The sequence below is a fragment of the Hipposideros armiger genome, unplaced genomic scaffold (genome assembly GCF_001890085.2).
Source record: "Hipposideros armiger isolate ML-2016 unplaced genomic scaffold, ASM189008v1 scaffold_880, whole genome shotgun sequence".
Taxonomy (NCBI): Eukaryota; Metazoa; Chordata; class Mammalia; order Chiroptera; family Hipposideridae; genus Hipposideros; species Hipposideros armiger.
Genome location: NW_017732230.1, coordinates 303645 through 327907, shown reverse-complemented (window position 1 = coordinate 327907; position 24263 = coordinate 303645). Strand labels below are relative to the sequence as shown.

At 44.7% G+C, this 24263-nt stretch overlaps 2 protein-coding genes across 2 annotated transcripts in view; one reads left to right on the top strand and one right to left on the bottom strand.

Annotated features, from left to right (window-relative positions):
• Positions 1-10581: 10581 nt before the first annotated feature.
• NDUFA8 (NADH:ubiquinone oxidoreductase subunit A8) lies at positions 10582-24237 on the bottom strand. Its single transcript, XM_019630025.1, has 4 exons — positions 24050-24237; positions 18124-18287; positions 14792-14957; positions 10582-10895 (listed from the first exon to the last, which is right to left on the bottom strand). Exons 1-4 carry the CDS (start codon positions 24098-24100, stop codon positions 10758-10760), a joined length of 519 nt encoding a protein of 172 aa, XP_019485570.1. The 5' UTR covers positions 24101-24237; the 3' UTR covers positions 10582-10757.
• MORN5 (MORN repeat containing 5) overlaps positions 20498-24263 on the top strand; it is a 36191-nt gene continuing 32425 nt past the window's right edge. The window contains exon 1 of the mRNA XM_019630028.1: positions 20498-23747. The gene's annotated coding sequence lies outside the window, so the exon portion shown is untranslated. The remainder of the gene's footprint in view (positions 23748-24263) is intronic.

Genomic DNA, 24263 nt, shown 5'->3' with positions numbered 1-24263 from the left:
CCCCAAGGGTATGTCCCACTCCTACAGTCTGCGTTTTCTATTCTATATCAAGCCAAGCTCATGGGACACTGCAACCCTGGGCAACGGTGACCTGTGATCTTGCCATATGCCAGGCACAGACCTCTCCCATCGACTGATGGGCCTTGCTTCACACACCCTCTTGGAGAGTCAGGAAACGGAATAGTGTATTCTCCCAGGTTCACCAGAGCCTTGAGTTTCTTAATTAGGATGCTGCGGTGTCTATTTCTCCATGTCAGCCCAATTCCTGCCAGAAAAGTCACCGAAGTGAGGGAAAAGCCACCATGTGCTTGCCATGTGCCTTGTGCCCCTTTTATGCCCATGGCCCGATTTAATTCCTACAACCACCCTGCATGCGTTTCATGGGTGAAAACACAAAGACACAGAGAGGTGGAATGACTTGCTCAAGGTCACACAGCCAGTAAGTGGCAGAACTGGGGTTTGAACCCAGATTCCAGAGCCCTGTAGAAAGACCATCCTTGATTTCTGCTTTACCTAGTTGCCCTGTCCCATCCTCAAAGACAGCTCTGCTCCCTGGAACTCGTCTTCCTCCTCTTTCTGGGACCCCAGGTGCTGCCCATGGTACTTCTTCTGCACATCCAGGAAGGAAAGATGCTTAGACTCAGAATTCCAGAGCATCAGAGGTGAAAAGGCTCTTTGAGTTGACCCAGACCAGCCTTACCTGACCAATTCTGCCTCCATACAGATGCGGAAACTGAGGCCCTGTGAGGAGGAGCCAGAGCCGGAGCCAGAACTCCAGGGGCAGCCTTCTCTCCCACCAAGGGGCATGGCGGAAGGTGAGTTCCACCCAACAGGACCCGAGGGCTGCAGGCCCTCAAAGAGAGGGGCGTCCGTAGAGCCCTGGGGACGCCTCCTCGGGCAGGCAGGTCTGCCGGTCAAGCTTGAAGGGTTAGGATTTGGCCAGCAGAGAGGAGAGGGAGCAGGCCAGACACCAGGGTGGGGGTTGGGCAGCCGGGCTGAGCAGAGGGGTCAGGCGGCCTTGGCTGGGCTCCCATCCAGCCCCAGGGCCAGCGCATGAGGTGGAGCTGAAACATTCAAGCAGCTTCCTCTCCTTTGTTGGGAGTGATGTCGCCCATTTCCTGGATGTCCAAGAACGGGCTTCAAACAATAGCGCTGTCAGGAAGCCAGGAAGAGGCTGCTGCCCCTGGGCCTGGTCCTGTGGCATCCCTCCCCACCTCCTGAGATTTGGCCAGGCCATCCTTTATGCTTATCTCTTTGAGTCTGATGCCTTGCTCTGTCACCAGCCGGCTGTGTTTCTGCAAGCAGGCCACCTAACTTCTCTGGACCTCAGCTCCCCAACTAAAACTTGGGGAACTTAGCCTCACCTGGCAGAACTGGCACATTGATCAAAGGAGGTAATCACAATAGTAGCAATAGTAATAATTAACACCCCATACATAGAGAATGCATGCAGAAATGCCTGGTACTTCGGAGGCATTTGAAAAAAGTGAGTTTGAATCATGAAAATTGTCAACTCACATTTTTCAAGCCTACTAAGTGCCCAGCATTTCCACATGTATGATCTAAGTGTGAGTGTTAAGACTGGTTAAGAGTTACAGTGCAGCCACTATAGAAAACAGTATGGAGTTTCTTCAAATAATTAAGAATAGATCTACCAAATGATCCAGCAATTCCTCTTCTGGGTATTTACCCGAAAAATATGAAAACACTAATTTGTAAAGAAATATGAACCCCTATGTTCATTGAAACATTATTTACAATAGCCGAGACATGGAAACAACCTAAGTGTCCACTGAGAGAAGAATGGATTAAAAAGATGTGGTACATATATGTAAATGGAATACTACTCAGCCCTAAAAAAGATAAAATATTGTCATTGCGACGATATGTCTAGATCTTGAAGGTACTTCACGAAGTGAAATAAGTCAGGTGGAAAAGGGCAAAACCCATATGATTTCACTCTTATGTGGAAGGTAAAACAAAAAAAAGTAACAAAGAAACTAACAAAACAAACAAAGACAAACACATAGGTACAGACAAGAGAATGGTGGTTACCAGAGGAAAGGGCGAATTGGGTAAAGGGGGTCAAGTACAAGGGAAGGTAGGAAACTAGGGTTTGGGTGGTGAGCACGCATTAGAGTATACAGACATCAAATTATAATGTCGCATACCTGAAATTTACATAATGTTATTCACCAATGTTACCGCAATGTATTTAATAAAACAAACAAATAAAAAAAAAACAGAGTTACAGTTTTGGAGTCAGACAATATTGGGTTTGAATCCCAGTTCTGCCATTTTCAAGCCGTGTGACCTGGGACAATGTCATAGCCTTTCTGGGCTAATCAGTTTCTTCTGAAATAAAGGAAAATAGGAATATCAAGAACACCTATTTCATGGCATCTTTATGAGGAATAAACGTCAAACATTTGGCACCATGCCTGGCAGAGTAGATACCGAAAAAATATTAGCTGTGGTTATTACTATTTCCGCGATGGGCCTCGCAGTCCCACTTTCCTACCTCTGCTCAGGTTGCTCTCCCTGCTGACAAACCCTTCTCTCCATTGTCCACACATCCACCTCTCCGTAACTTTTTAATATCTGGTTGCAGCCCCACAGGTAGTCCAGGGCAGGAAGTCAGAAGTCTAGACTTATTCTTAATGTTGCTACTATCTGAGCCCCCCCACCCACCCCCACCCCCCGCTGGGGGCCTCAGTTTGCCTACCTGTGAAGTGAAAGGACTTCAGACTTCTAAGGTCTTCCCCATTCTGATGCCCTGTGATATAGTTCAGTCCCCACGTTAGATTCCTGCCACTGGACTTGCCAGTGAGTGGAAGCCCAGACCTGGCGCAAGAGGGCGTCTGCATCCCCAGTTCACCAGTAGGCTGGAATCCTCCCCAAAGACAAGAGCTACTCAACTGGTTCAAGCTGTCTCCAGGCTTGGAAGCTGGGTGGGTGCTTTTGTCAGGGAACAAACATGGCCTTTTCATTAGCGCCATTGTCGGCCAATTAGCCCAAAGCTGACTCACAGAGAAGCTGCACTGGGGGCCGCCTTCGGTGGGCATTGTGTTCCCTCCGTCAGCCCTCCCCTACTTCTCTGGGAAACCTCCGCTCCACTGCCTGCACAGCTTATCCCTCAACCCTGCTGCTGGGTGCACCTGTCAACTTGAGGGGGTCACATTGATTGCAAACCTGCGAGGTGCCAGGCGTATGATATACGGTCATCTTGTTACCAAACCGATAAAACCACACTGCTGTTACCCTCGTTTCTCAGACAAGGAAACTAAACCTGAGAAGTAAAGCGTGTCTCTCCAGTCCCGGAGAGGAGTGAACCATCTCCTTAGTCACCAGACAGAGCAGCCATTTGGATCATGTTTGCCAAGTAAGCAGAGAGCTGTGTGACCTTGGGCAAGACACTCCACTCTCCATTTTCTCTCCTGTCTCTCCTCATTCCTCAATTTCCAGTCACCCAGCTCAGAAACTCCAAACCAACAACTCAGCCTGGAGAGGAGCAGTGACCCCAGGTTGTGAAGGTAATCAGACCTAGGTTTTAATTCTGTTTCTGCCAGAGATGAAATACACAGTTCTTGTCTTAGAAACTCAAGTCAAGAAACAGAGGTAGACTCGTGGGCAAATAATCACCACGTAATTTGACGAACAAGAGAGCCATAGCTCATGGAAATTTCCCACATCGACAGAGAGTGACTCCAGGCTTTTTACTGGCTGCCCAGGACCACATTGTCTAACTAGTGCAACTCGTTCAATGGCTCTGCTGCTGCCCACAGACACTTAGATTGTTTTTCTCTGTATGTCCATTTTTACAAGGAACAGGCAATAAACATCCTGGCACACATCTTGCAGAAGTCTCAGCATGTCTAGAGTATAAATTTTTACATGCATGGAAGGATACACATGGGTTATATTTTCATACATGCAGCAAATTGGCCTCCAAACGTAACGTATCGATTTATACCCCTACCAGCAGGGTAGGAGAAGATGCATTTCCCCACGTGTGGGTCAATACTTGATATGATCAACTTTTTATGTGTTTGCTGAACTAACAAAATGTTGTCCCGTTGTGGCATTACTGTGCAGTGTTCTGGCCACTAGTGAGGTCAAAGAATGTAGCGGCCATTTTGGTTTTCTCTTCTACAAACTGCCGGTTCACAGCCTTTGCAGATCTTTCTATTAAGATGTTTGTCTCCCAACCACTCTCTGACTCAGTTTACCCCACTCCTGCCCTTTTGGCTTCTGACGCTCGGGTCCCCTCCAGTATTTCAAGGGCTGCTGCCTGCTCCCACAGATGAAGCTTCCCGCTCCAGCCCTCCCTGCAACACCAGCCTCCAGTGTCAGCCAGCCGGAGCCTATAAGGGCTAAAGGCTTCAGACTGGATTTAGCCCAATCAGAAGGCAATTCAAGTAGGGGGTGATCTCTGAAGTATTTCTCTTTAACTTTTAAGATCAAAGCCTTCAAAATAATCCTCTGAACAAACTCAGCTTCACATAACAAGAAAGTTACACAAAACAACTTCTAATGAGGGAAATGGATGACAGAATCCCTGAGCCTCTTCCACGTTAAGTCCTTCAAATGTCAGCGTGGGTGATTTATTGACAACAAAGGTCCAAAATGCCCTTCTTGTTTTAATGAAATTTCCAAAATGAACTGCTCAGGTAATTAGATCTACCTCAAGAAAATCATCAAAATTCCACCACCTCCCCCCAACAAGTTGGCTAGTAGCGGGACTATGTGTCATATAATTCTTGGCATGGAAAAGAGCTTAGATACCACCTTGGTCCAGTACTTCATTTTATAGCTAAAGAAACTGGCTCTGAGGAGAAAGCGTTCTGCCAAGGCCACGTAACGAGGTCAGAGATGGAGCCAGAAACAGGACCCCAGTTTCCTCCTCTTCCCATCACATTGATAGGAAAGAAAAGAGGCTAAAGAATTGTCTTGAAAGTTCTTTGGTTTGAGTGCACCACTGAGAACCTCAGGCCCTTGAAAACAACCCCAGCAACACAAAGATGCTGCAAGTTCAACAACCAAACTAGCTAACTAACTAACTAAATAAATAAATAAATAAAACCGGTACATCAAACTACTGTCACTCACGTAACACCTTAGTTTCGGATGCCAAGTGAAAGCAACATTCCTACAATTTTCTTTTCAGCTTCAACTCTTCCTCCAGAGCAACAGAATTGATTAAAACGAGGTTTCCAGAAAGGGCATGTCTGCTTAATTTGCATTCAACCCTCCAATTAAAGGAATACCGGCATGCAATTATGTTTCTTATTACCGTAGCTGAATCTGACCTTTTCTGCATCTTCCCTTTGGTTCACAGACAGCATTTTTCCTGAGCCCATGACAGGGATTTCTGAGGTCTTTTTGAAAAAAACAAAAGAATACCTGAGGGTTCCCTTTTTCCTCCAGTGGTGCTAATCATTACAGTAGAAATCCGAGCCTCTCTTCGAGTAGAAAACACCCTCGTGTTTATTCTGCACAGAAGGATACACATTGAATGCTTAACGAGGCTACTCCCTTTTGGAGAGGCCAATGGCTGTGTCACATTCACCCAGCAAATCGTTACCAAGCCCTGACTATCTCCCAGCTGCTGTTCTGTGAAGGGGTAGATGCCATGGACAACAAGATGCGCTTCTTGCTCAGAAAGAGTCCAACGCCACGATGCACAAGAGGCTCGAGAACACAGAAGAAGATGTCATTCACCTTGGGGGCAGGCGAGGGACGGTGAGCTGCATCTCAAGAGAAGGGTTCACCAAGAAGAGGTTGTGGGGGGAGACCTTTGGGGCAGGGGACACAGCACGAGGAAAGGTCAGATGTCTGAAATGGCAGAGAGGGGAGTTCAGTTTGGAGCAAGTGTGTGGAGATAATGCGGGAGATGACGCTGGAGGGCTCTGAGCCAGGCTCTGGCGAGACCGACGGTCACACCGAGGAGGGGGAACTTTATCCAGCAACTATGGAGACACCTGTCAGGATATGTCTCTATCAGGTTAAAGACAGGGGTACGTAAGCTACAAGGGCATTGGGCTTATACCCACGAGGCCACCCTCCAGCCAGACTTCCTGGAGCACCGAGCTCCGTTCCGCCTCAGGGTTTTGCTCCTACTGTTCCCTCAGAGTGAGACACTTCTTACGTCAGCCTTTCACGGGCTGGTTCCTCTTCACCCTTCAAGAGGAAGCTCAAACACCACTGCCTCTGGGAGTTTCCATGGCCTCTCTTCCTAAACACATCCTCACCTCCTAGCTCTTTACTTTCATATGAACCCCATTTCGTTCCTTCACAGGACGATCACAACCTGAAATCACCTTTTTTCTGTGTTTACCTGGTTAGTGCCTCCACCACGAGAGCAAGGCCCTGCCTGTCTTGTGCCTCACCCATGCCTAGAACGGTAACCAGCACCTAGCAGGCTGTACAATATTTGCCCAATGAGTCGAGGTGACCAAAGGATCTCCAGGGTTCTGGCTGCAACTATATCCCTTTTTCTCGCACCGAAGAAAGTAAATTTGAATATAACTGAGCAAGAGTCATATTATTTATTATTTATTTATGTCCAGGCCACACCACAGACCAATGCACCAGAATACCTGGGTCAGCACTTACAAGTCTCCAGGTGATTCCAGGACGCATCCAAGGCTGAGAGTCAGTGACTTCAAGGGACAAGTGTGTGGCCGTTGGAACCCGACAACCTCCGTTTGTTTCCCAGATGGACCCACTGCTCAAGAATGAAGCCTAAGGTTTCTAACTTAATCTCTCCCTAATCTCTTAAACCTGTCCTCATTTATTTTTCCAAAGTAAATAAATTTGCAAATTTCAATATTTTATTAAAACAAATTACATGGGACACATATTATAAGTGACAAAGACACACAGAGACGTCACAACCCCGAACTGAGACTTACTATGTGGTAGAAACAACCAGTACTTGTTAAAACCCAAGTATTGTCATGATCCATCTCAGGGCATAAGAATACATCTTTGATTATAGCCAAAGCTTTTCAGCTAGGATTTGAGACCTTGATGGCAATTCCCCTCAAAGAATTACTCCTTTTCCTACATAATTAATTTGTTTGTTTTGTAGCAAATAGAGGGTTTGGATAGTCTTTGGAAAGATAAATCTGGTATAGAGTTAACCATTTCCTGATATCTGTCATGAGCTGGACACTAAACTATAGAAATATAAATAAAAGTCCAGATCTTACAGTACTGAGGCCATACATGATGCATCCGGTGCCATGACACGTGTCACTCAAAGAGGGGGCTGTAACAATTGCTATTATTTATCAACACCGTACTAAGCAGTTCATGTGTATAATTTATTACATACTCAGAGCCATCCCAGGAGATAGGCACTATTATTGTCCCATTTTACAGATAAGGAAAATGAAGTACAGAAACGTTAAGTAACTTGCCTAAGGTCATACAGCTATTAAATGACAGAGCCTGAATTCAGATCCACACAGCCCAACGCCGGAGCCCTCGCACTCAACCCTCATGCTATATTGTGTCATGGGAACAAAGGGGCAGGAAAGACCACTTCTGGCTGTAGGAAAGGGACGCTTCCTGGGGAAGACAGCACTACTGTTTGCCTTAAGAGATGGGTCGACTTTCAAGAGGCAGAGGTGAGGGAAGGATTGTTTCCTTGCAAGTGGACGGTGGCATTAGTGAAGAGTTGGAAACTGGAAAATACACTTGAGGAACGACATTTGGGGCTCTGCACAGTACATGATAAGGAGAAGTGAGATAATGGTGGGGGAGAAACGGGCTAGGCTGAGGCCAGATTATGGAGTGTCCAAATGCCAGTAAGGATTGGGCTTTAGCTAATAGCCATTTGGGAGCCAAGGCAGGTTTCTGAGCAGCAGAGGCACTTACAGCACGTTGGGCAATGAAGTGGAGGATGAGATGAAGGTTGGAGACCAAATCGGAAGCAGCGTTCATAATCCAGGCCAGGGAACAAAAACAGGCGAGGACAGTGACAGTGAGATAAAAGAGGAAGTCACAAATGTGAGAGGTTATAGAAGGAACTCAGCAGGACTCGGTGTTGGGTTGGAACACAGGCGTGAGCGGAAGGAGTCAACGGTGCATCTTCTGTTTTGACACTGGAAGGATGGAGACACCAGTAACTCAGATACAGAGAAGACAGGAACAGGCTTGGCCACGGGAAAGGGCAGATAAATTTCCTTTGGGAATGTAAGGAATGAATCTCGTTATCCTCAAGCCAAACCAGCAGTTAGATTTTTCTGAACTATCATTTGGAGCCCTGCTCAGGGATCCGGCACAATAACTGCTTCCAAATTGCTCTGTGACCTTTTACCCACTGAAATTGCGAGATGGCGTTTGTTGTGAGAGATTTTAGGAATTTTATCTTTACTTCGACTCCTCGAAGGCTATGATGTGGTATAACTCTATCAAGAATACAGGAAAGCCAAAAGTTAGTTTCTTTGTTCAAAGAATTCAAAGCAAGGTGGGGAGGAGGGGAAGGCAGGAGCTGCTGTCCAACTTGGACAAAAGTTAAAACATCCTAGAATTGAATTTCAAGCCATTAACAGTTCGGGACCTGTTGCTCTGTTTCTAAAGAGGCGAATTAACGTTCACGGAGTGCCTGCAGCTGGACACTGCACCCAGATAGACTCATCAGACACAGATCCTGTATTCAGACAGTACGGTTTATCCCTGTTGCCCAAAGGGTGGCCCACAGACCAGCAATAGTAGCACCAACGAGCAGCTTACCAGAAATCTCAGCTCCTCCTCTAGACCTAGTGAATCAGAATCTTCATTTTAGCAGGATCTCCAGGTAATGTGTAAGCAGGGTATACAGATTAAGAGTATGGGCTTTGGAGTCAGATGTATCTGGGTTTCAATCTCAGGTTGGCCAGTTACTACTCACCAGCACTTCACCTCCTGGACCTGTTTCATGTATAAAATCAGTCAGTGGCCCGGGACCTTGGTTCACCTTAGAATATCCTAGGGGGCTTTCAGAAACTCCATGCCCCCACCTCACTGCGGACCAATTACACCAGAATCTCTGGGGGTGGGATCTAGACATCAGTATTTAAAGGTCTCCAGGTGACTGACTGCAGCGTGCATCCAAGGCGAGAAACAGATGACTCTGAAGGACAAGAGTATGGCCATTAGAAACACTCTTCATTTGTATCCCATTTCCACCATTTCTCACATAAGACTGGAACTTCTTAACTTCTCCCTACGCTTTAGTGCCTTAGTCTGTGAAATGGGCATGCTGTAAAATAGCATCGCTTTCGAAGGGCTCTGAGCATTGACAGGAACATATGTAAAGCACTTGGCACACACTGCTTAATGATTGTTATTAGTTATGCAAGTCCCAGCTTCCTTCGCAGAAGAAACCTAGGAAGCGATACGCAGCCTGAGGTATCATGTAAATGCCACCTGCAGCCGCGGCCATACTTTCCCCACCAGAGGCGACTTCCAATTATTTGGCCACCAAGAGGTTAATGGATGTTGCCTTAGTTGTTTTATAAATGTAAGCACCTATTATTTTTCTTCATTAAATTGGAGAACGGGGCAAAGGCAGCTGGCAAGGAACGTTCGCAGAACAGGTGGAAGTTTCATCCAAAATGTTCCCAACTATGGGGTCAGAACAGGGTGGGGTGGGGGGAAGGCAGGCCATGCGATGCTTTAGCTGCCCTGCCGCTCATTGGTCTAATGCCTCACAGCACTCGTCCCACTGAGAGTATCTAGAATAGTGGTGGGAAAGGCCTTCACTCTTTTTAGAGCCCTGCACAATGGCACCCAAGGCCCAGGGAGCTGAAATGACTTACGCAGGGTCATATGCGATTGAAGGCCACAACCACGTGTAAAGTGACCCAGTCAGATGAAGAGGAAATGGCCTAGTAGTGAAAAAGAAATTGAATGAACGGGAAAACGAAGACATAATAGTGCTTTGAACCAGAGCCTTATAAATCCTGCGGCTTTAACCTGCCCAGGAGGTAGATAAGCATATTCCCTTTAGTTAGTCCTCAAATTCAACCTCTCGCAAGAGGTTAAGGAACACACCCAAGGCTGGAATTGACACTCAGACCTCCCGACTTCCTGGCTTTAGAGCGGAGTGCTCAGCCTCCACCTCCCTTGTCTATCAGGAAAAACATCTGCGTTACAGCGCTTGAGGATGGGCTATCAAGGGGAAGTGGTGGAAGTTTGGTTCTTTAAGAAACTCTAAGCAAGACCGCCTAAGACCGGGGCCAGGAGGCCCCTCCCATGGCCTGAGTCATGGGCTCAAAGTTTCTTCACTTCTATCCTGGACGCTTCCCTTGTATGACCTTTAGGGAAATCTATTTGTCTGAGAGGTTGGATGGGAAGAGAGCTAAGACTCCAAAATGTGTGAACACAGACACACCCCGAGGCGCTGTCGCAGGTAACAAAGCCATTCCTCTACAGTCATTTCTACATGACCTGACAGACTCCCCCTGCCACACTGGCGAAGGCCTACTTAAAGCAAAGACAGACGAACAGGCAGGACCACAAGAAGAAAAAGCAAGGGGAAGTCATCTTTAAAGGCCAGAAGGTTATATAAAACATAATAAAATACAACTGTTTCCTTTAAATGTTTTAATGGCCAGGAAATGGTATAGAATAACTGCCAAGTCACATAAATTAACTTTTTTGTTAATGTCTGTGATCCCGGAAAGAACGCTATCAGTCGATGCAAACTGCATGTGAGTTTTCATCAGTCGTCTGGGCGCGTGACAGTGTAGGCCAAGGAGCCATCTTCACGTGGTCCAGAAAAAAAGGCGGCTGCCATGTTTGGCAGGTTTCAGATCTCCTTCTGCCTCAGGGTTGGGCTCTGGTCTTGATCTTGAGTGATAGGGATTATCCGGTAAAGGTCGATCTGTTTTCACTTTGGTGACCTGTAAGGGGTGAAGAGGAAAGACGTCAAGTTGGAAGCTAGGTGGAGTAGTCTGTGACCATAAACCTACCACCCACTGTCTCCTGCTGCCCCAACTACTCCTCTTCTTTGAAGCCCCAAAAAACCACATCTAGACTCACTGAACCCTCGAGTAAACATTTAATACGGCTCACTTTGTGTCATTCCACATGGGAGAAGTTAGGGATACGGAAGGGAACAAGGTGTTGTTCACAAGGGGCTCACAGGCTCATGAGGGAGTCCGACAAGAAAGTCAACCAAGACTTCCTAACCCAGTTACCATAACTGAGCCGTGAGCGGGGTGCTAGGGGAGCAGGGACGCAACACAGCTCATCCGTCCTAAAGGCTAGGGGCCTGGACTATTTCTGAGAAGCAACATTTAGCTTAATCTTGAAGGATGACCAGGAGCCAGCCAGGACGACTGGGGAGGGCAAGACATTCCAAGAAAACAAATAGTACACATGAAAACACAGGCACGTCTTTAGAATGGCCGAAGCAAGGGCTGCGTGAAAAGGGGAGGAGGATGAAGCACCTAAACACACACTAGTGCTGTCAGAAACGAGGCTGGGCATGCCATGCCATCTCATTCTCACACCGCTCGGAGGTCATTTTGCAGAGTTCACTGAGGCCACCTAGCTAAGGGTGGGAGAACTAGTACTCAAAGCCAGGTCTGTGCTTCTCAGCACCACACTGCACTGCGGGGCAGGGGCCAGATGAGGACGGGGGCTGAATGATAGGCAAAGGTGACGGTAACCTGGTGCAGGAAAGTAACTCAATCCATCTGGAGGCTGGAAGGTGTAGGAACTACACTGGAGAATGGCAAGACCAGAAGTGGAGAGCAGAGCCAACAGGCCAGGCGAGGTGGTGGAGCACTGAACTGGGGGCATCAGGGAGAGAGGTGGACGGCTTTTACACCCACATTTTCCCCCAATGGCCGCAAAAATCCTCATCGGAAACCCACAGAAGCTGTTCTCATTTTAAAGATGAGGAAACAGACCCAGAGAAGTAGACAGACATAAAGTCACAGTTATTAACAACCTGGTTACCAAGTGGTCTGAGCTCTACGTCATCCGCATAATATGACCAGATTAGTCTTCCTATGTGTATAAATTCGAAAGCCATTTATTATGAGCAGAGCTTTCATGTACACAATTGCACAATTATTACTGCAACCTCCCTATGAGGCATTACTGTCTCTAGTTCACAGATGAGGACAGAGAGCTGACTTGTCTCAGGTGAAGACACGCAGTAAGTGTCAGAGCTGAGGTGGGAACCCAAGTCTTCTGGCTACAAGTGCAGAGTAGTCTTTTGTTTGTTTTTAAAACAGTGTTCTCATCTCTCTGCCATAATTAGAGATCACTATGGTTCCTTATTGCTTGACAGAATGATTCCAAATGCCTCCAGCTGCCACTTGAAGATCCTTTAAGGAATTCAAGGTATCTACAAAATACATCAAGAAGCATGTTTCTCAAACTGAAAGTAATGAAAGGACCCCTTTAAAGGACAAATTATTGTGGAAAGAACAATAAAACAACTTCCGCTTCTGTGCCATACTCAAAAGAGAACAAGGAGCAGGAGCAAGTAGCCAAACTAACTGCTCGGTCAACGAGGCTGGGCAGCCTGCTTAACTTTCAATTCCCCACCTGTAAAATGGAGCTCGCAGGGTGGTCAGGATAACATACATAAAGTGCCCGATGCATATACAGCAGACACTCCGTAAGTTATTTTCAATATTATCAGGATGAGGGAATTACAGGTGAGAGAGCAAGTCTCAGAAATTGCAAAGAAGGACGAGACATCTTGAGCTGAGACTAGATGAGTGAGTAGGGAGAATTCATGAGGGAAACACAGGAGGGCAGGGCAAGCCGGAGGCAACAGAACACAAAGCGAATGAAGCTAAAATGTAGGCTTTAGCCAGCCGATCAGCCCCTCTCTAGCAAGGGATTGGATACTGACTTTAACTATACCTAAAACTGACAATCCTCTTAAAGAAATACACGTTTGAAAAGAGTTAGGACAACAATTTTTTTTATAGGTTTTTTTTAAAAATGTGAATACAAAGATACAGGAATAAATATGCTTTCTTAACAGTATGATGTGTGAATTCTCCTTTCATGAGACAGAAATGAGAAAAGGTAGTTTTCATTATTAAATGTCTTAAGCTTCTACCACTTCCCAATTTAAAATTATCAACTATTAAAAATAATTTGTTTAAATACCATATGATCTCACTTATAGGTGGAATCTAAAGAATAAAATAAATGAACAAACAAAACAGAAACAGACTCATAGATACAGAGAACAAACTGATGGCTGCCAGAGGAGAGGGTGGTTGGGGTGGGGGGGTGAGGGGGTGAAAAAGGTGAAGGGATTAAGAAGTACAAATTGGCAGTTACAAAATAGTCAGGGGGATGTAAAGTACAACATATGGAATATAGTCAATAATATTGCAACAACTATGTATAATGCCAGGTGGGTACTAGATTCACAGGGAGGCGGGGGCAGGGGGCATGTCACTGCATAGATCATATCAATGTCTAACCACCATGCTGCACACCTGAAACTAATGTAATACTGAATGTCATCTGTAACTGGGAAAACAAAAAAACCAATTTGTTCAGTGCAGCAAAAGAAGGTATCTGAAGTAAAATAATCAAGCCAGATACAAAAAAACAAATTGCTGAACCATTCATCTACTTACGACACCACGCTGAAGACCCAACGATCCACAGGTACTACACACAAATAGACGGGAAGGGACACTGACTGTGGAACAATGTGTCAGACACAAGGCTGGCGATTCACAAAGGCTCTCTGGCTTACTCCTCACAGAAAACTGGGGGTTAACACTGGTCCCATTTTGCAGATGTGGCAGGACAGGAAATCTGAAGCAAGTTGCTCAGGATCCCATAGCAATTAAGTAGTGGAACTAAGATTCAAATCTACTATCTGTCTCCATGCAAAGCCTGAGGTTTCCTCAATGCCTTGGTGCCTGTGCTGTCCCAGAGGGAACGGAGGGCAACGAGGCCCAAGCAGCGGGGCTGAGTCAGACCATAAGGGCCTTGTACGCCAGGATATGGAGAGGATGCGTCATCTTGCAAGCAACAGGGAGCCCCTAAAATGTTTTTTAAAAGAAAGTGACATTTGATTTGTTTTCCACACAGATCATGCCTGTAGGGAAGATGTAATTATGTCCTAAATTGTTTTTCAATTTCAGAGGATGTGTTGTCTTCTAAAATATGAATTGATCCAGCCTCCCTCCCAGAAATCCACGTAGCCTGGGTTAAGAACTGTCCGACAACGGGGGCAGTAAGAGGATTCAAAAATGTTTCCAGGGGACGCTGATCTACAGGAAGTGACTATATAAATAAAACAAGAGTGAGAAGTGAAGAAAGAAGACATAAAGGTTTCTAGTTTAGGTGCTTCAACAGATGGTGGTATCACAACTGAGATAGGAAATGTAGGAGAAAGAGTTAGGAAAACATGCTTTTTAAACGACAGGCACGCACTTTTTTTACCTTAGGTATGTTCCTGAAAAAATCTGGCATAACCCTGATCCTATTTCCCCACTGAATTCCACAAGAACATCAATGTTTTCAGCTGACAGTGTCCCCTGACATTTTGTTTATCCTCATCTGCTCCCTTCTGTTCTTCAATTAGCTAATTAACCACAAACAAATCTGCACATGCTGCAAGAGCTATTTAAGGGAGTACCTCCGTTAAATAAACTCCCTTCAGGATTGTGTCTAATCGCTCCCTAATTAACCTGTTAGGTAAATTTGGGTTTCTCGAATCATACCTGTACTCATGACCCTTTTCTGACCACCTCTTGCCTTTACCCACCCCTCAATGAGCCTGCCAGCAGGAAGCGCTTTTTACCTTGGACAGCTCTCCCAGGTCAGGCCGCACCCAGCCCAACTTGTCCAGCACACACTCATCAAACTTTGCCTGCTGTTTGCGACAGCGACGAAATAGCTGCTGGCCGGAATAATCGATGCAGGTCCAGTATTCTGTAAAGGGCTCTGCACAGTGACGCTTTATCTGCCTGGAAAAGAGGGCCAAGTTAGGGGGAGCTCTTCACCAAACAATGAAAAACAGAAACGCGGGGGAAAAATAGGTACAGGCCTCAAATATTTGTATTTGCCTTGCTCTTCGAAGGGGATGGCAGTAAATACTCTCACCTCACTGACAAGACAACTTGGAGAGGCTCAGGGTGAGAATCAATAAGAGAAAACAGGCTTCCGAAGGATGAGACCTTATTTCTTTACGCAGCAAACATAAATGAGAAGAAATGTCAAAAGACTGTGGTTTAATGTGCATATATTCTACTCAGAGAACTCCTCACTTTTTGTTCTTGTCTCTAGATCCAGTTCTAAAGATGACCAGCTTAGCAAGTTTAGAAGAGAAGTAGCCATCATCAGAGATGGGCATGCAAACAGAGGTGACAAGTAATGGCAAAGGAGACAGAATTATAAAAAGCCAACACGCAAACTACCAAAGAAGATCCCGGAGTCACTCAGTGTAGACGCAAACTGCCCTACACCCCTCAAAAGCTCAATGCACACATTCTCTTAATGCACTGAAAAAACACAGAGATTACTGTTGTCATTAATGAAGTTAAATTATATTTGGTACTCTGTGTTCAGAAGCAAGGTAGCATATTCCTTCATTTTGTGACCGCCAAAAATGGCTGAAGAAAAAGTAACTCTTGTGTATAAAAGGGCTTAAGCCTCAATTATTTTGCAGAATTCCCCTTCTCTTACCATGCAACCTTCCTAGTAATCAAATAAATGCAAACTAAAGCAAGAATAAAATACCAGTATTTCCCACAGCAGCCGTATTTGAGGCAGTGGAAGAAATGCAGAACACGTCCTTCCCCCAAAGGAATAATTATGAACAGCTTGCTTGTTATACTCCAAGAATCTAGCTACACTCAACATAGGAATCTTATTTACCATGGCTCAGGAAGAATCTCAGAGATGGTCTAAGGAAACACATAGTGAAAAATCTGCTTTCCATTCCTGCTCCGTTGCCCTCCTGGGAGGAGGCCATTGTTAACCAGTTTCTTACGTACCCTTCCAGGTATTCTGAGTATAACCTTGGGGGTGGCGGGGTGTGTAACAGGAAGGAAGAAGGACCATCAAAGCCATAGGGGGCTTTACTGAACCACCACTGGCCCCATTGAGCTGGATTTCCATGGTACAGAAAATTGCATCCACCTAACCTCTACTTGAGATCACTCTGGTTTCCCATGGGAGTGTTGTAGTCCTCCAAAATGCTGCAGAGGGAGGCCTGCAAACGAGTGCTCCAGTGCTAGTCTCCGTGCTGGGCCCTGTCATCCTGGCACCCACACCCAACAGACAGTTACCTACCAGTGCCTACACCAAGCAACCTCAGCAGCGAGAAATTCCTCTCACGGAGGCAGTTAGGCACCTTGGAAGCTTGTGAAATCCAAACGTTTCCCACTGAAACATACCACCTCTGGGCCAAAGGACAAATGCTTTGCCAAAATTCTCTTAGAAAATAAAAAATTTGGAAGCATTTGAAATCTTGCTTCCCTAGCAGTGTTGTCAGTTTGGGCTCAAATAAAACTCTTACTTAAACAAAGATTTTTAATTAAAAATTTAAAAATAAACAACTGTTAGCAATCTAATCAATGCAAATTCAAGCAAGAGTTAAATGCCATTTTTTATCTATCAAATATTTAAATAATATGTGATACTGGTGAGGTATACCAAGATATAGTGCTGAGAACAGCATAAACTGACTCAACTTTAAAAAATGGCAACTGTAGTTGAAGAGCCACAAAAAATGTTGAAAGCCTCTTATAAAACAACCTCACTGCTGGGAAATGTATGCCAAGAAATTGATGAAAAAATGAAAAAGACCTACACACAAAGATAATCACTGCAGATTTATGCCAAACAATCAAAGCTGGAATTAACAGTGATGTTTAATATCGGGAATTAGTCAGGTACATTATGGCTGGTTTGCCTACTGATGGAATATTATATAGCCAGTAAAAATGATGATCATGAAGACAGCATAGCAATTTGAAAGAATGTTCCCAATAGTTTCAACTGAAAAATGAATTTTAAAAGACATACTATGACTTTAACCACAAAAATATCCCTACATGTGGACACGGACAGCAGAAGCAAGAAAGGAAGAGAGCAGCTATTATGTGAAGAAATTTGATTTTTTCCTCTAACGTCATTATAGTAGACATCTGTGGGTTTTGCCTAGCCAGCAGTCACTCCCTATTCTTCTGCAACATCCCTCTAATTTTCCTTTGGAAACAGCCCCTCCCGATCTCTCAGCAATGTGGTTTAGATGAATGTAAGTCTAAGTCCCACTTCAGGCCTGACCAATCACAGCATTTTTAGCTCCTAAAACACAACTGATTCAAAGACGTGCATATGAACTCAACCCGCCAGGCCAATCGGACTCAGTCCAGGGACCTCTGCTCATATTACTGGAGAACTGGCACTCTGTCTACAGCTGCTAAGCAAGTAGCATAGCAGCTTGGAGTGGCTGGTGACCATTTTTGCGATAGCAAGGAAAAGAGTCTCTCTGAAAATGACTTTGACAGAGAAAAGCAGAGGAGGGAGGAGAGGAGAGGCAAAGGCACCTCATTGTGAAATTATTTAAGCCCCTGAATCCAGCCCTGCCTGATGCCAGTTCTATTTCTGGACTTAAGAGTTACACGAGCCAATTCCCTTTGAGTTGAGTTTCCGTCCTTCTAACAGAGACCTGACTAATTGGCCGTTAAAACATTTTCCACAATTACGATTTGATATTTTAAATTACAGTATCAAGCACAGTGGCCTACCCAAAAACTTTTCTTTCCATCATAATTGTGTGCTCGGTAGTGATGATAAAGATAACAATCTAGTGATACCCGCTAGCGAGCGCTGAGCTGAGTTGTGTTGAGGTGCCTTTTCAAGTTTGTCCTAACCACCCTGTATAATACAGGTATTATTCTAACAATTTGGAAACTGAGATTCAGGGAGATGAAAGCCCTTGCCAAATAATAAAGACAAATACCACAACTGTATCACTTATTATGTGCTTCCTTTGGTCTACCCACTATCCAAGCCTTGCATTTCCTACTACAATAAAATGACCCTTCCCTTTACCTAGCTGGATGTTCACCGAGACACGTACACCTTGGCATTTCACCCAAACAGGCATGATGTGAAGCCTCTTACCTGAAGAACTCCAGAGCACACTTGTTGACAAGCTTCCCTTCCTCCAAACACCGCCGCGGGTCCTTCTCTTCCCAGCGGCACAGCATGAACTCCTTGTTGGGTTTGTCGCACTGGGCTCCATAGTGATGGGCCGCAGCTTTAAGCACAGCAGAACTGACCTTGACCTGGGGAAAGGCACAGAGGGGGAAAGAACGCAGATGTGTGACCGGGCCATCGCTCCCTCAACTTCACCTCTTGTTGGTCCAGAGGGAACACAAAGGTAGCTGTTCTGACTCTGTGGTGGAAAGATGGCAGAGGGGGTTCCCATAATAACCTTTTCTGAGCTACAGCGCTTTAGAGAGCACAGAGCTCTTTCCAACGGCAGTCCTAACAGAATCCTTAGGTCTTTATGACAGAGAAGGTGGTCTCCAAGGAAAATGGAAGCTTCTGGGATGTAATGGGAGGAGCCAACTTGGGGGTGGGGTGGGGCATTCATGGGTCTCCTCTCCAGGAACAAAAGTAACAGAATATTGGAACACGTGAGAATATTAGTAATAGAGGGTGCCAAAAAATATATACACATTTTAGGAAAGGAAAAACTATATTAAAATTGTAATACAATGAATGACGCTAGCAGTCATTTTATTAATGCCACCTTGTGAGCGAATGTCATAGTACACATTGCTACTGTAGTTCAGTTAAAAAAAGTAATACATAGATAACATCTCTTAAAACGTATATATATTTTTGGCACCCCCAGTATATATCTAGTATTAGAATAGTAAGACATAAACACATCTAATAGTAGAAAGATACATTACTAATAATGAAGTATTAAAATTTGTGAATTTTAAAAAATGATAGCATACATCCATGGTGGCCATCCCTACAGCTATGTGGGTCTCACCCACTCACATTCCAGTGCATTTCCTGGAGAAACAGGGTGGTTACAGCCAGCTCACAGGGAAATGCACACAGTCCCAGCCTAGTGCTAGCTGCTGCAGGACAATCCTGTGGCCTTTTCTGTACTACCTTTCCCGGCCTCAGTAGCACAGTGCTTCAATTACTGCAACTTAGTAGAAAACTTTGCTGTCTGGGTCTGGGAGGGCCATCCTCATTAATTCTTCCTTTTCAAAATTGTCTTGGCCATTCTTCCAGATGAACACCATCCCACCTATGACCCCTCACACCCCACCCCCCAAAAAAAAAATCTGCACTGGAATTGTACTAAGTTTAGTTATATATTAAATTAGAAGGGAACAGGCACTTTTACATTATTAGGTCACTGGCTCAAGTTTTACCTCCTCAGAGAGTCTCCCCCTAATCATCTTATATAAGCCAGCATCAGTGGTCACTCCGGGTGTGACCACTAGAAACGTAAGCTCCCAGAGGGCAGGGATTTTGTTGTCAAAAGAAATCCAATACGGTAAACATGTCAGCTCTCCCTAAACCAAACTATAGTTGAATGTAACGTTTACTGTGGTTCACCAGGCAGTCAGATAGTGCCCATCTCGAGCAGCTGCTGAGCACTGAGTCTGTCCAGGCACTGCGGATATACAACAGTTACACAAGAGATGAGAATACATGAATTATGCCCTTTCTCCCAGAACACAGTATGCCTCTCCATTTGTTCAGGTCATTTTGATGTTCTTCAGTTAAAGTTGGTTTCCTTCAAATCAGAATGATGCACATTTCTTTTTTATTCCTCAGTATTTTAACATTTTTGATACTATCTAAGTAGGATTTTTTTCTCTATTAGATTTTCAAATTGGTAATTTTTTGTTTGTACATTGTTATCTTCTCTCCAGCCATATCTTACTTATCTTGTTAGCTCTGATACAAAACTCAAGAGAATTAAACGAAAACTTCCATTTACAAATAAAAACCTCCCTTCCTTTTTGATATTTCTACCTTTTTCTTCTCTTTCCTATCTTATTGCTCTGACAAAAACCTCCAGGATAATACAGATGAACAATGGCAGCAGGTGCATCTTTGCCTTTTCCTAAACTTTAAAACACAGTTTGGAATGATATTTGCTGGTGGTGCCTGGGATATAGTTGTTTGGCTATTCCTCATCAAGGAAGTTGCTTTCTAATCCTAATTGCTTTTGTTTTACTATTGCTCTTTTCTTCATGAGGAAAGTCTGAAATGTTCAGGTGTCTTTTTCCTTAATCTATAAATGTTAATATAGAGCATTTACACATTTTCTAAAACTGACCAATTGTATCTAGAATAAAATTTAGCCTGTCATAGTGTATTATGTTTTAAGATACCGCTGGATTTGATTTGCAAATATTTTATTATGGGTTTCTATGTGAGAATAATTTTATAATTATTATTTGTATTATAATAAAAATTTTATAATTTTATTTTTTATGAATTTCACACAGCTTAGGTTAAATTATTAGTAAGATAAAAGGCAAGGAAAGATGAAGAAAGTAATTCATCTACACACTATAGGAAGAGGAGAATAAAGTTATGACTATGTCTACTAATATCACAACTGTTATCAAAGCAAAGGTAAACTTATGATGTAAGTGACATCTGCCATGTCAACTGTAATAAATCTGTTTAAAAATCTATAACATTTTGTTTTACAGTTTTTAGTAAGAGTTTATTTAGGTTCATTGAGTGGTAAACACTTGTTTGCTATATTATCCATAAAGAGCTGCAAGAATAAAAATCAAGATTGGAACTGATTTAATAACTCAAATGCTTTCATAGCTTTCATGGCCAAAAAGCCAATGACATGTTTTGCTTTACTTTCCTGCAATTGAGGAGGTCTTATCAAAATCTAGGTATACCCATGTTGCTGAGCATGTAAAATACACTGTCACCGGGAAATAAAGGATGAGAACCCCACACTGAATCTATCCTGAGGAAAAAGAGAGCCGTGCTCAAGACAACACAGGTCAGCGGCCACCAAGAACTGGAATCCAGAGACTGTGACCTCCAATCAGGCCTCTTCCCATGACACCACCATCACTGAGATGGCAAAGAACTTCAGTTGTCACCATCTCCCGTCACCTGCTTTTTCACTAAGAAAGATGAATTCCAACAGAAGCAACGTGCTTTCACAGCTGCTTACCGTGAATACCCTGTCAAATTCATTCAGCTCCCTTTGTCTCCAAGAATACAGAATTTCAATGTCCTTCCTCATTTATCCTCACAACAGCCTCACTGCACAGCAGGTTTCTATTAGTCTGCAGGTGTAGAAAGGGAGGCAGAAAAAGTCTCACAATCTACAATCTTCTAGTCCTCTCTTCCTTAAACCATGTCTGCACCTCTTTTTATAGTACTTCATTTATGCTATGCCTTATATTTTACTTAATTTATGTAAAAGAGAGAACAGTATTTGGTAGAACTGTTGTGATTAAATGAGTTAATACATACAAATATATTAAGAACAGTGCCTAGCACACAGAAAACGCATCATAAATATTAGTTATTATTTTTACTAAAAATTATCAATGTGTACAAGGAGTTTCCAGCCCAAAGCTCTGACTACTTTTTCCATCGGGATGTGTCACAACTCCAACGTCAATGTGGCCCAAAATGTGTTCAGCTTGCCCCTCAAACCTGCTCCTTCTGGCTTCACCAATCCTATCGTCAGGTTGCAAATCTGACATTGATTCCTCACCTTTCCTGCCTCTGATACCTAAGTCATTGCTAAATCTGATCAATTCTGAGCAAATTTGTTCTTTCCTCTCTAAGCACAATCACCAGTTATGTTGGGGTCATTAATATCTTCCTCAATTATTTCAACAGTCACCAAGACTAGTCTCCTGGCTTTTCTCATCCTCTCTTCAACCCATTCGTCACAGAGCTGCTGGGGATCACCTAAAAGACAACTCTTATTTTCCTCTGCTATTAAAAGAAATTAGCAACAAAACCCTGGAGAGATTCAGGCTTAACAGCAGCATAAAGCCCAAGTCCTGTGGGGTATTCAAAGCCTTCTGGATCCAGGCTTCTCACTTGCATGCGACACGTCAAAAAGGGTTCCCAGAACCCATTTGGGGTCCCCTGCATTTCCCCATCTCCTTACCTTTGATCAGATCCTACTTGCTTAGAAAGCTCCTCCCTCCATCTCTGCCTATAATTCTTACATTATGCCCAAGAAATGCTTTCTGGTCCTTTATAGCCCCAGAGAATTATATAGCTAGAATCACTTCATCTTGCAAATAAAATAACGGTGTCTACAAATGTTAAAAGAGACTAATCAAGGTAACCAAACAATTAGGCCTAGAATTTAGATACAACTTCAAATCCTACTCTTTTCTTAAACCATGTCTGCCCCCTTCCATAGCATTTAATCATACTTTGTCTTGTACTTTAGTTATTTATGTAATTATCTGTTTCTCCATTCAACTGTGTGAAGCCTAAAGGCAAATTTATCCCAGATATAGAATACTCGCAGGAAGGAAAACCTCAGATGTTTGTTGAACCAAATTCAAGTTCATGAAAAATAGAGCGACTTGAGACTAAGCCAGCTTCACAGGAGGGCAAGAAACAAAAGACTGACTGTTGGCAGCACCCCCCCCCTCCACCCCCCACCTTTTAGCAAATGTTGCTTTATTATAAAGTCCCTGAACACAACTAAAAATTTGTTCATCTGAGGGAACGTATAGTTGCCATTCTCACAGGTATATAAGATTAAGTGAAGCCATGCAGGTAAAACACTTACCATGGTGCCTGGGATATAATTTCTGGCACATGATTTTTTGGCCTGGCCCTCCCACTCCTCCAATGGCACCTGATCTTCCTATGATCCAGTCAGGCCATGACACTCCTCTGCCTTAAAACCTTCCACCTCTCCCCATCACCTCCCTTACAGGGATAAAGTCCAAACTGCTTAGTCTGGCCTTGTGGAAGTTGTGTCCCCGTCCTGCTTGAGCCCAAGGTACCTCTTCCGGCGCAGCAACTGCCGCTTCCCACCAACACTGAAGTCTCATCCAACAGCACTTGCCTCCCTAAGCACCAACGGTTCTGCTAAGCCTTCCCACTCTTGTGAGCTTTTGTCCATCATACCGTAGTTGAAAGCATGGGTTTTTACAAGCAGACCTGGGTGCACATTCCAGCTCTGCCACTTACTAGCTAGCTATGTGACCTTGGGCAAATCATGTCTTCTCTCAGGACCTGTTTCCTGAGGAGAGGCCAACTGTGTCCTTCTTTACAGTGTTGCTAGGAGGATTCCATGACTTGATGCATGTAACTCCTGCCTCACACCTAGAAAAGGCTTGTTCATGTTTGCTATAATTAGTATTACTGTCTTCATTTCCCACAGCACTAACTACACGGTAGTGTAATTGCCTCTTTATATGTCTGTCTCCCTATTAGGTTACAAGCTCTGGGAGGGCAGGGGCAGTATCTCTTACTTTCCAGTGTCTGTTCCTATGGTTCATTATTCAAATGATAACTCTTCAATAACTAACTGCTTCCGAAGTCCTATGACCAAACACCTTCCCAGGGCTGTTAGCAACTGCACTCTCCAAAACCGTCTCCTTGTTCTGGGCTTCCGAGCTCCACTCCAATGCACTCTGCACGGATGATGCTCCTTAAGGGAATTGTCTCTCTGTCTCTCGACTGTGAGCACCCCGGGTTGTATACTCACTTCGCAGGGAGGTTGGAGTATAAAATGACATAAAGTAAGTAAAGTGGCCCTGGTAGGTGCTTAATAAAAAGTACCACTATTATTCACGTAAAGAGGCAGGTCGCTGTGGGGGCGCGGGGGAGGGGGGGGGTGAGTTCTCGAGCCACTGCGGTTTGAGGTGGGGCGATTCCCGGAGCTGAGGAAGGGGCGTCCGGGGGTTGACCTATCCACGTGTTGGGTGGGAATGGGGTAGGGGGATCTGGGACCTGGGGTCCGCTGAGTTGAAGCAGGGCTGGGCCCAGGCCCGGGAAGCTGCAGCCCTATGCCCCGCTTGCCTGTCCTCCGGACGAGCCTCACCTCCTGCACTTTCAGTTCCTCCACAGTGGGCAGCTCCACTATCCCCGGCATGATGGCTGTTGCCCTGACCCGGACGACGCACCTGCAGCGGCGTCGCCCCCCGTCTCCTTGAACTCCCCTTTCGACCGCCAAGGGCCACCTAGTGCCTGCGCATGCGCAGCCGGCGGTACGCAGGCGCACTGCTCTGCCCAACTACGAGCCACAGAGCATGCGC